At 36.4% G+C, this 13,107-nt stretch overlaps 2 protein-coding genes across 4 annotated transcripts in view; both read left to right on the forward strand.

The window, feature by feature from the left end:
• The window catches only part of raf1a (Raf-1 proto-oncogene, serine/threonine kinase a), a 778,989-nt gene that overhangs the window by 451,606 nt on the left and 314,276 nt on the right, over nucleotides 1–13,107 (forward strand). The gene's annotated exons all lie outside the window — the stretch shown is intronic.
• nup210 (nucleoporin 210) overlaps nucleotides 1–13,107 on the forward strand; it is an 80,781-nt gene that overhangs the window by 2,152 nt on the left and 65,522 nt on the right. Inside the window, exons 2-6 of the mRNA XM_087306431.1 lie at nucleotides 867–1,003; nucleotides 5,946–6,077; nucleotides 8,637–8,733; nucleotides 11,042–11,192; nucleotides 11,330–11,462. Of these exons, the coding sequence (XP_087162557.1) occupies nucleotides 867–1,003; nucleotides 5,946–6,077; nucleotides 8,637–8,733; nucleotides 11,042–11,192; nucleotides 11,330–11,462 (650 nt within the window). The remainder of the gene's footprint in view (nucleotides 1–866; nucleotides 1,004–5,945; nucleotides 6,078–8,636; nucleotides 8,734–11,041; nucleotides 11,193–11,329; nucleotides 11,463–13,107) is intronic.

Here is a 13,107-nt window from a genome sequence, read left to right on the forward strand (position 1 = left end):
AGCCATAATATTTCAATCATCACGTAAGATTATATGCTAGTAGCTTATAGTTGTAATTGCATTGACTTTATTTGAATTGAACGGATGTTAACAAATGCACCAATGGCCAATAAATGAGCACATAATTGTCAATGTCGTAGGCTAGATTAGCATGTACATATGTTCATGTTTGAATATTAAACACAGATTAGGTCAGGGGTCACCAACATGGTGCCCGCACCAGGTAGCCCGCGAGGATTACATGAGTTGCCCGTGGACCTGTTATAAAATTAGCTTACCAAAGCACCACATACCAGTAAGCTGCATCCAATTTTTTTGTAGCTATTCTTTTTAAATCACACTTGCATTGGTTGATATTTATCTGTTTCCAATCATTGTTGACAACTATTGTGAGAAATCATTAACATGATCAGTGTCTTCACATAGATGAATAACATTAGTTATTAATAACATTTAATTAAAAGTAAATTGAGCAAATTTGTTATTTGGAAGTGTGTATCAAACTGGTAGCCCTTCACATTAAACAATACCAAAGAAGTAGCTCTCAGTTTCCAAAAGGTTGGTGACCCCTGGATTAGGTCTTTAAGCATTTGGTGCTGTCGTGACTGCCAAATAGCACAATATGAATATTATTTTTAAAAAGCTTGTTCAAAGATTACACAATAAATAATCATTTGTGGTATTTTCGTGTGTCCATGATACTATTATTTAGATTATTCAAAATGTTGAAAATGAGTTTATACCTGATTTCTAGAGGTCATTTTCCTGAACATTGTTAGCCAGTAAAGAAGCAAGAGGAGGACTGAAAGAGGATAAATGAAATCATTCTGACGCAAGTCAAATTGTGGTGCTTTCTGTCTCCACAGGTCATCCAACCGGCCGGAGGTGGCCAGTATCGAGGCTGTGGACGTGGATGAGCGTCAGTGCTCTCACAGGGCGGTTCTGCAAGCCCGCTCGACTCAACCGTCCAGACTTACCAGTATCATCCTCGCTGAGGACATCTGTGAGTGCCAGCTGACTGGTCTTTTTTTGATCATGAAGGCGAGGGGTGCCCAAACTGCCCTGCAGATTTTAGCTCCAACTTTCCTCAACACACCTGCACAGATATTTCTAGAAAGCCAAGTAAGAGCTTGATTAGCTAGCCCAGGTGTGTTTGATTGGGGTTTGAACTAAAGGTGCAGTAGGTGATTGTCTTCAGAAGCATTTTTTGTTGTGCTGGTTGGAAGTCTCTTCACAGTTCAATAGTAATTATTAAATTAAATGATCTAAGTGTATTTATATGTATTTTTATGTTCTGGGTAAAGCATAAAACTGAAAAATGTTCATACAATTAAATATTGTCGAGCCGACATCTCCCATAATTCTGATAAGCAGCTCAAACTGTCTGTCAGCAAATGTAGATTCGGACTTCTGCGCATCTGTTTACGCAGATGTGCCATTCGCGCGTGTGTTCGTCTGCATAAGCACCGCGCGTTCACGAGATAATCTCGGAATTGAAATGCTGAATTGAAACTTTTAAAAATCCTGAATAAGTATTAGAGTAACTTTTGCACGCTGGAGGAAGGACGACACCATGGTTGAAGTGTTACTGTTAGACAGGTAATGTTCTGTTTTAAAACTGTTTTAGTCAGGCTAAGCTTATGTTAAGAGTGTGTTCTGTTATGAATGACTTATATGCACAGACGTGTTGTTCAGCCACTGAAATCTCCCGGTGAAAGATTGAAGTGATTTTTTTTTTTCAGTTTTATAAGGTCCTTTGACACAATCGATAATGTAGATTTGTATTTAGTTTAACAACAAACATCAGAAAATAGCGCTATTCCGCCTAGCCTGCTTTATTGAGCTGAAGTTGCTTTTATATTCACATCGGTTCATTTTTAAACAATGACAGCCTTCCTATACTGTTAACCATGCTACTCTGAATATTCGCTCTAAAATGGTATGTAGGTATATCTTAGTTATACATGTAATTCCTGATTCCAAATTGTCTGTCTGCTGTTGTGACGCAGTGCGCCCGCTCTTGATTTCGGGAGGCATGGCTTTGAATCACAGTCCCTCCCCGCCGTCCAAAGATAATATGCCAAGCGGTTAGCATTTTGGCAGATCATCTACTGCAACTTTAACTTTGCAGGACACCGGCCTTCCAGGACCGAGTTTCTAGGCCATAGTTCTCAAACTTGATTCCTTAACGTTTTAGTTACCTCATAAAGAAAAAAATTGTTGGATTGCATTTCTTAACTACTTATGTCGCTAGGTAACACACAGTACCGGAATTAATACATATACTGTGAAAAATCTGAAAATATGAAGTGTAAGAACAATTTATTTAAAAAATATTCAAAATAAAACATTTTTGACTACTAAATCACCTTTATTTTTTAAGGAATGCTGGAAAAAATATTTCAAATTCTCATTTAACATGCTTTATTATATATTTTTTTTACAATAAAACCAAAATCAAGGGTAGTAGTGCAACAGGATTATGTTTGTTTGATTATGGACGGAAATGTAAAACATGGAGCAAATCGCTCGCTTTAATGGCAAATGGATCAATCGCTTGCTTTTTTAATGCCTAATCATCTAGTTCAGTGGTTCTCAAACTTTTTTCACCAAGTACCACCTTAGAAAAAAATCGTCTCTCCAAGTACCACCTTACGACGCTATTTTTTTAACCAGTATTAAAAAATAGCGTTGTAGGCCTAATTAAGCAGCTACAGGTGTGCACAGTTTAAAAACGATGCAGATTACTTCCTACTATTAAGAATATGTATTATTGTCAGTCACTTTAAACATTTTAAATAGTCTGAACATTAACTGTGCTTGTAGATAAAAAAAAAAGTTTTAGTAAAATGTGCTTTTAAAAGTTCATTAAAAAATGGCGCTGTTCTTAAAAAGTAAAAAGAAAACTGCTGTACTTAAATCTAAAGTATTCATTGTAGCCTATTCATCAAAAGCTGGAAATGCTGCTTGGACCTTATAAATATAGGCTATATGTCATATTCATACACTTTCAGACAAATCTTGAAATAAATGTTAAATGTACATATGACAGGGTTCATACAGGCACAGCCTAATGAAAATCAATTCCAGCACTTATTTTTTTTCAAGACTGACATGCTATGTATTGAAGACCTGAAATGTATTCTCAGCAACCCATAAAACATTATATAGGAATAGATACAAATAAAAAACATTAAAAATAATATTTATTAATCATATATTAATAATATAATAAACCTGCACTAAATGCTTGTGAAATCTTTTTTGTACTCAAGTAAAAATACTATTACACTGCTAAAATAACACAAATTTTAGTAAATAATGCTAATATTAGGTAAAAGTACAAAGTACTCTTTTAAAAAGTACTAGTTGGTTACTTTTGAATAAAAAAATCAGATTTTCATTATGAAATCACTTTTTTTAAGTGTAAACCTGATTTAATGGTTTGATTGCTTAAATCTCAAAGCTACATGTATAATTTGCACTAACAAAGGAAGTATGGTCGATTTTTCCTTTCATGACAATTAATCTTTTTCAATAGCACTGGTAAAACTACCAAATAATCTTTAAGGCCATAGAGACACTTTTTGCCCATTTTTTAAAAAAATATATTTTTAAGCTTTGAAAGGTTAAAGTATATGGTAAAAAGATTTTTATTTAGCCTTTTATTTACATATTTTACACAATTTTTCTTTAGAATATGGCAAATTTGTTTCTTCAATAGCTGTACATCACATGTAGATTTTATTTTACACTTGATCTTAATATAAAATAGAAACGTAAAAAAAAATACAAGTACACTGTCAGTAAAAAATAAAACAAATGACTTTATTTTACTTGAGGTATTTGAAATGTGACAACAATACATTTATCAAAGCAGTGCTTTAAGAGTCTTATTGTAAATTTTGATAAATAAACAATAGGTAACAATGGATTGCTTTGATCTGTAATGCTTTAAGACAGATCAGAATACAGCTAAATGTATAAATCACACAAATACCTCATCCAGAAACATTTCCAGCATAATTATTTTGTCGTAAAGAAACAAAAAACCTCCACCTTTGCTAAAGTTTCACTTAACAACACAGCCAAATAAGAAGACCATTAGCATTGTTATCGATCATGCATCAATCTATTTCTAAATACTTCATAACTTTAAATACTTTTGACTAAATTTAGTCAAGGAGCAAAGATAAATAATGTCTACTTTAATAGTGGAGAGATCGCGATTGTATTCTATCTGAGCACACAGGCGATCATGAGAGGACTTGCAGTTCATTTGAAAAAAGCATATTTAAGAGCTCGCATATCTGTTTTAGTGATTTGCGTACATGAATGCGCTCTCGTGTTAAAATAAAGCACTCGCCACATTTGCAGAAATGAGTAATTGCGCAATACCTCCATTCCCGCGCCGCCATTCAGAATGTATTTAGAGGAGTGACAGGTCAGAGGCGAGAGACTGGCTGTCGGAGAGCGAAACGTGTTTGTAGATCATCAAAAAGGCAGGAAATATGTCCGCGGTTTAATTACTCTGCTAGACATCTCTATAGTGAAAACATCCGAGAAGCATTAATCCAACAAAACATTTGTTTTTAAGTAGTTTTTTCTGTCTCTGCAACACAGAAAGCATTTGTCCCGCCCTTACGTTTCACGCAACTAGACAAGGTCGACTGTGATTGGCTACTTTTCATGTCAGTCAAATCACGCTTCAGAATCAATTCTTAAACTTCGGAAACTGATTTATAGCAGCTTATGACACAATGCACTAAAATAAACACTCTAAACACAGCGCTGTGATCCTACACTTCACAAAACAGCCAATGCTGATCAGATCGATGTTATATTACACATTTGAGGATTAAAAGTGTTAATTGTTTCTTTCATTATTCAGCGATTCCTCCGCGTACCACTAGGAGGAAGCCCGCGTACCACTAGTGGTACGCGTACCACAGTTTGAGAACCACTGATCTAGTTTAATCCTGCCCCTTTTCGCAGCGCCGTACGACAGAACTTCGCACACACAAACTCTAGTGTGACTGCGGCTTATGTGTGTTGAAGCAGGGTTGGGGCTAAACGTAAGTGTTAGCCGGTTTTAAGAGTTTGTTTTTCTTTTTTGTGTGTTTTTGTAGTTTGGCCATACAGTGATTTTCTTATTTTTTATTTTTTGTAAACCAACAATGCTGTGTGTAAACCATTACTTAAAACAGTCATTCTTTAAATGACTTTAACAGTCATTATATAAAACAGTCAAAACATCGTTAACCATTTGGTAGAGCGGGCAGTCAAAGCGTTAAGGCAGGGATGTCAATCTCAATTCCTGGAGGGCCACAGCCCTGCACAGTTTAGTTCCAAACCTAATTAAACACACCTGATCAAACTAATTGAGTCCTTCAGGCTTGTTTGAAACCTACCAGTAAAGTTGCGGTCACACTGGACTTGTCTCCCCATAGACTTCCATTCATACGCACGCGAATGCGTCAGACCGGAAACGCAAGGTCATGCGTCAAGTTTCGCAGGTTGCTGCGGTGCAAAGTTCAAGCTTGGTGAACTCTGACCTGCGAAATCGCATCACTTGACTGCGTGAGACCAATCGAGGATCAAAACATGACCTCTCTGGACAGAAATGTAAAACATGGAGCAAATCGCTCGCTTTTTTAATGTCTAACAATCTTGTTTAATCCTGCATCTTTTTGCAACACCGTGCGACAGAATTTCGCACACACAAACTCTTGTGATTGCAGCTTAAGTGTGATGAAGCAGGGTTGGAGCTAAACATAAGTGTTAGCCGGTTTTAAGAGTTTGTTTTTCTTTTTTGTGTGTTTCTGTAGTAATACAATGATTTTAGCAGCTTCTGTTTGCTAACACACACTGCAATTGTCCCATGTAAGATCTGATGTAGTTTAGTGCTTCAGTGGTGTGAGAGTCTGCTGGTGGTGTGCTTTCAGTGACGGGACAGGTACTGCGATGTGATGCTATAGTGGACGTCATCAGTGAGATCCAGATCGAGTCGACCACACGAGAGCTTCATCTGGAGGACTCTCCACTGGAGCTGAAGATCCATGCGCTCGATTCAGAGGGTGAGTCAAACCTGCTGACCTGCTCAGACTTGCAGGAAGGGGCTGAGAGGTCAAAGGTGTAGCTCAGCTCTCAGGGTCATTTGATTATTATCAGTTTTATTATCAACTTGTATTTTGTTGTACAAACACTTCATCGTGGCAAGGCAAGTTTATTTATATAGCACATTTCATACACAGTAGCAATTCAAAGTGCTTTACATAAACAGGAATAAAAAAGTATAAATAAAATTTAACAAATCAGATGAAAACAGCGTAAAGACAGTTTTTCCACATTCCAAAACACTGCTGTATCATATTTTCTCATTTTACTCTGGGACTTCGCCATTCTGATGATCACCCCCCCTCTGTGGACTTTTTCGGTATTTATTAATCTACTGCAGGGATTCCCTAACTTTTTCATTCCAGGACCCACCTAGGCAAGTAATTAAATCTCAAGACCCACCATAATATTTTATTATGGAAAATTAGTAAAAAAAAATGTCTCCATTCAAAGCAGTCAAAAATGTGTGGTGTTTTTGGATTTTGCGATTTGATATGCACAAAATGAGGCTCGAAGTGATTTTTGTGGGATGCTGGCTGTAACTGTGATATTTTTTGTTGTCGAAAAAGATCCTCTTCTTTTTTCAGAAGAGAATATGATCAACCTTTGATCAAGCCCCTGGATTATGATCAAGCCCCGTCACATCGCAGTAAACTCCACTGCTAGTGTATAGTCATAAGAAACTAAATAGCTTTTTGATCGACTACTACAAGCTGGGAAAAGGTCAGATAAATATGCCAATGCAATTAACGTTATCGCTGAATTGATCTAATATTTACACAATTGCTTGAGGAAGGAATGATGGGGGTAGTTACATTACTATTACTATTTTCCATTACATCTATGCCCTTCCATAACATTAGCTGACGTTAAAACTAACAGATAGCACTATAGCTATTTATAGCACTATAGCTTTATATAGCACTATAGCTATTTATTGATTAGCAATCTGTCAACGTTGGGATGTAAAGATATGGGACAACAAATAGCTTCAAATGATAGAATACATAGCAAACATTAGAAAATATTGACAATAAAATAAAAGGTTTAGACTATTAAAATCAATGGTAGAAATTCAATAAAGCTATAAAATCTACTTCACTTTTAATTGTATTTGCATATTGATTAAAGTTACTATAGTTATTTAGTGAAGAGCAGCAAATGAATCTCCCATTGTGTTTTGTTTGATAACAGATGAGTTAATGTAAGAATGCACAGATCTATAATGAAGCATTCGACTACTTTAATAACTGTTTGTGCTCATTTAAGAGAAAATTAGTAGTGTTTTTCACTACTTCTATCTAAACTAGCTAAACTACTAAACTAGTAGCTAAACTACTATCGCTTTAGCTTGCCATATGTAATAAAAGGTCTTGATCTCAGCCAGACGCCAGGGACTTTAACCCCCCCCCCCCGGCAACAGATTATCTGTGGCGAGTCACGTCTCGGATCTCACTTATTGTAATTACGCTGCTGTCCTACATGTATAATAATTATATAAAAATGGAATGTACATAAAACAGGTACATAAAAGCTTACTGCGTTGCATTTGAAAATGTTAAAGTGAATATGAATATACACATTTCCCCTCTTTGTTGTATATTTACAAAAAAGAAAGATATTGAGAAGAACAATTTGGAGTAAAGTCACTAAAGTTCCCCAAACTGCTTTCTGACTAAACATTTGGTTAAACAACAATTTGTTGGGACAGAATAATAATGATTATTTTTAGGCCTATTTTTTGGGAGGATTTTCATAGTAATTTAAACCAGCCCTTCAATATGTACAGCAAGATAGAAAAAGCTGGAGTTTTGACTGCATATACTCTTTGTAAGAATAAACACAGAACAACCACATATATATTCCAGCAGCTGTGAGATGTGATAAACGTGCTGATTTGCATTATCACTGGTGACAGGTAATGCTTGAAATATAAACGTCATGTCTGTTGTCCTGCGATGCATCAGTCACTTCAGGTTTTCACTGTTTTTCTTGTGCTTGAATGTTAAAATGGCCCTCCTATGTATTGTCAGTCACTGCAATGGCGCATCACCAATTTGAGTTTGAGACCTCTGTTTTACAGTGATATGACTTAAACAAAATTGGGTCCTATCTGAGACCTTCGTGCCCCAAATTGTCCACATTGGTTTAATTAAGGACTGCAATAGGAAATGTGCTTGATTTAAACAGCATTTATTTAAATAATTTAATTGGTATATGCTATACGCTGATGTAATGATGCTTTTGGAAAGATTCTTATTTATTTAATAAATTAAATTGGTTGCACATTACTGTATCTTGATCATAACAAGAAGAAGAAACATCGTATGAATGGCATTTTTTAAAACAAACTCTTACATAGTTTGGCAAAAAATGAGCAGTACGTGGAAATGATGAAAACACTATTTTATCATTGAACAATAACACTTAATATTAGTTTACAGTAACTATGATTTAGCCCATCCGGATACGTGTGCAGAGATTCAGTCTGTGTAATCTTGTTCTTCATTCTTCCTCAGGAAACACCTTCAGTACTCTGGCCAGTCTGCTGTTTGAGTGGACCATCGTGAAGGATGCCGAAATGGCAGGTTTCCCTGACTCCTACAACACCCTACGGTACGAGCATGTTTCCTCGCATCAACAATGCTGACTGACAATGAAATCTGGATTAGCATGCTTTTTCAGCATAACGAAATAAATAAGTACACATACTGAACAGCTGCTTTATTTTCTATTTTCGAGTGTGCCACTATATAGCATTTGGTGTGATAGTTAGGATTGTAAAAATACTTTTAAAATACTTTTAAAAAAGTCAATGGAAAATCATCTGCAAGAATTACAAGCATTAGATTTAAGATGGATTTATAACCACAGGGTTTGTCAGAATTAATCTAAGTTATCTGGAAAGGTGAAATTTCCTACTTTGATTCAGAAGTAATACAAAATATAACGGATCTGCACAATAACAAAATGTTAAGATAATGATTAATTGTAAAGATTTATAGTAAAGTTAGTTACTAGAGAGCATCCGTTTTTATTTTATATACAATAATTATATATATATATATATATATATATATATATATATATATATATATATATATATATATATATATATATATATTAGTGCGATTAATTTGAAATATTTAATATGTAAAAAAAATTAACGCAGTTGCAGGTCTTCTTTCTGTTGTGGTCGATGTGTTCAACATGCAAAGAAATATGGATTAGACCAAGGAAGTCCTTTTTGAAGGCAAATTTCAGTATAAAACAATTAATGTCGCATCACCAGGCTATCCAGAGCGATTATGCGTGTTGAATCTGAAGGGAGGCGCTCCTGCGCGTTGTGTGTGTGTGTTTGAGTGAGCGACGTTTCTGAGTAGGGGTGTGTGCGCGCGAGACGTACCTGAAGAGCGGTAGAGGTGAGTTGCGCGCGACGTACCTGAAGAGCTTGGAGGGATGCGGTGGAGAGGGGTGTGCAACGTATTTAAGGTCCAGGCGTGACACTTCCCAGGATTTCCGGGAGATTATCATTCATTCCGAGAGTCTCTGTGCATTTGCGGGATACTCCCGCAATTTCTGGGAGACTTGGGATGTCTGGACTTGACTGTCTTAGCAACTGGATGAATGTAAAGGAGGGCTGATCAAAATTGTTTCTACTTTATAATTAATGTTCTCGTCTCACAGCAATACAACTTCACAATGAGAACAATTGTTTCTATTCAATAACTTATTACTATTGATATTATAATTTTCCATGTCTGCAACGCCTGTATTTTGGCATATTTTTGCAGTTCACTTAGAATCCAACTTGGAAATCATTTTTTTCTTTATTGGTATTGATTGTTTTAAAATTCAATTGCCATTAACATGCTTGTGTTTTTATTTCTGTAATAAATATGGCTGTCAAGCCAGGATCTTGATGGTTTATTGTGGTTATGTTGTTTACTTGAAGAAATCTGTGTTTCAAGTTAAACAAAAATTCTAATAAACAATTATATTTTCAATTTAAATAGTTTTTGTCTTGCGTTTACATTAATTTTACATTTGAATAGCCAAAATGACAAGTTTCAGTCTTTTAAATGCAATTAATCCTGCCTAATTTAAAAAAAAAGGTGTGATTAATTAGTACATTTTTTTTTTATCGATTGACAGCACTACTTATATTGCATAACCCCAACACTGAACAGTAGTTTATGTACCAAAAATCTTTGGCAGGATTGATTGCAAGTCTTATTCAATTGTAATATTTAAAACAAGAATCATTTCATCTCGTATTAAAACTAGAAAAAAACAACAGAAATGTAAAAGTAACTATTTAGCAAGTACAGGTAATAAGCTCAGACCTGATTAAGCATTCATTCATTCATTTTCTTTACGGCTTAGTCCCTTTATTAATCAGGGGTCACCACAGCAGAATGAACCGCCAACTTATCCAGCATATGTTTTTACGCAGCAGATGCCCTTCCAGCTGCAACCCATCTCTGGGAAACATCCATACACACTCATGCACACATACACTATGAATAATTTAGCTTTACCAAGTTCACCCAAACCCCATGTGTCTGGACTTGTGGGGGAAATCAGAGCAACTGGAGGAAGCCCACGCGAACATGGCGAGAACATGCAAACTCCACACAGAAATGCCAGCTGACCCAGCTGGGGCTCGAACCAGCGACCTTCTTGCTGTGAGGCGATTGTGCTACCCACTGCGCCACCGTGCTGCCCCCAGAATAAGCATAGTTATTTATTTTAGTTTATTTATGTACATTATTTGTTATGCTGAATGCAACACTCATTTTTATGCAAGTAATATGGTTTTAATACGCTTTCTGTATATGAAGTGACTTTTGTACCGTTATCTTGACTGTGTGCTGTTCTACAAGCCTGACTGCATATGTAATGTTGGACTGTCTGTCTGCAGGATCCTGCGCTTTGCAGAGTCGGCATACACTCCTCCCGGATACATCTCTGAGATGGAGCGCGTGGGACATCAGGGAGACATCGTCCTGGTTTCAGGAATCAAAACCGGCCATGCCAAACTCAAAGCCAAAATACAGGAGTCAATCTATAAGGTCTGTGTCACATTTCTGATGGCTTTTAACGCTAAATGGCCGTGTGTTTTTTGTGTGTAGAAATACGTTGTGAAATTTCAGTCCTCGTGTTGGGTTTTCATGATTGTGGTGTACTTTTGGTTGAATATGTTTTTCAGGATGTTGGTGCTGCTGAGGTCAGATTGCTGATCCTGGAAAACATCCTCTTGAGTCCTGCGTATGACGTTTATCTGCTCGCAGGCACATCTATCAAATATAAAGTGCAGAAAATCCGTCAAGGAAAGATAACAGGTATGATTGAGTAATTGAATCATTTTTTGATTCTTTCACTACTCCATTGATTGAATCATTTCTGTATTGATTCGTACATGTATTGGTTCCATGATTTATTAATTGATTGATTTATTGATTTATTATTATTGATTGATTGATCAACTGATTCACTCCTTGATGGATTGATTCATTTATTCATTTATCGATTCATTCTTAGATTGACCGAATGATTCATTCATTCATTTCCTGATTCCTTCTTTCGTTCATTTCTTGATTGATTGATTCATTCCATGATTAATTAATTCATCAATTTGTTGATTGAACCATTCATTCAATCCTTGATTGAATTATGCATTCATTCTTTGATTAGTTTTTTCCTTCATTCCTTAATTTGTTTCATGATTTGTTCTTCATTCATTCCTTGATTAATTGATTAATTGATTAATTTTTTACTTGTTATTACAGTGTGTTAATTATAAACTAGCGCACAGTTGGCTCCCCTTTTGTTGCTGCAGTTTTGATCCGTGCAGAAACGCTGTGTTGAGAAGCCTTCACTATTGATTAATTGTGATGAATTAAATCGCAGTTAATAGTGAAACCAGTTAATCGTTGCATCCCTAATCATATTATAGCGGTTTCTGAAGTCTCATGTAATGCTGAAGACTGAAGTAATGAACATGAAAACTCAGCTGTGAGTCACAGGAATAAATGACATTACTACGCTAATATTTCACAATTTAATAGTTTTTACTGTGTTTTTGTTCAAACAAATGCAGTATTGATGAGCAGAATTGGCTTCTTTTAAAACTTAATCTAAAGTTTTGGACTGGTGGTGTTGTAAAATTGTTAAATGGGTCTACTATAACTTCAATTAAAGCTGCTCTACAGACCTTTGTCCTGATTATTAGTGTTCAAACATAAGCATCATTCAGGAACGAGAACTTAAATTCTGAATACATTTGTCATTTGGTTTTCCATCCATCTATCCGTCCATCGACTGTCTACACAACTTTATCTTTCATGGCCCAGAATGGTAGTAAAAACATTATCCAACAGTGTAGGACTTCTGGGAAAGGTTTAACAGTGGAGAATCCATTTTCTCTTGATCTTCTACATCAAAACCACTCCAAGCTTCATGGAGCTCCCGTAAACGTGCTGGAGATTAAAATGAGTTTCAAGAGTTCACACTTTGCTTATGATTTATAAAAGCTTGTTTGGCATGCTGTCCCGGGAGAGAGCCCCGAGCTCAAGGACTCCTCGAGCCCGGGGCTTCCTCCCGTTTTGGCAGAGCGAGAGGGGAGCCTGAGCTCGGTGGATCTCAGAACTCCCCTGCTGCGGTAGCTAAGGGAACACGAGGGGTTAGACAATTGCTTGATTGCTATACGTGTTGAATGTCTTTGAATGGTGGGAGGAAACCGGAGAACCCGGGGAAAACCCACACGGACACGGGGAGAACATACAAACTCCTCACAGAAACACCCACCGGTCCTGTGGAACCAGGGCCGGCAGTGTTTTTGCTGTGGGGGTCGCAGTGCTAACCACTGGGCCGCCGTGTCGCCCAATCAGAGTAAAGGAGGAGAAAAGGGGAGGAGGAGGGTTTCTTTCAAACTAAGATAAAGTGAGCTGAAAACTGGTTATTTATAGTAGCTTAGGGCTTATGTGA

The sequence above is a fragment of the Danio rerio genome, chromosome 23, assembly GCF_052040795.2.
Source record: "Danio rerio strain M-AB ecotype USA chromosome 23, GRCz13ab, whole genome shotgun sequence".
NCBI classification, from domain to species: domain Eukaryota; kingdom Metazoa; phylum Chordata; class Actinopteri; order Cypriniformes; family Danionidae; genus Danio; species Danio rerio.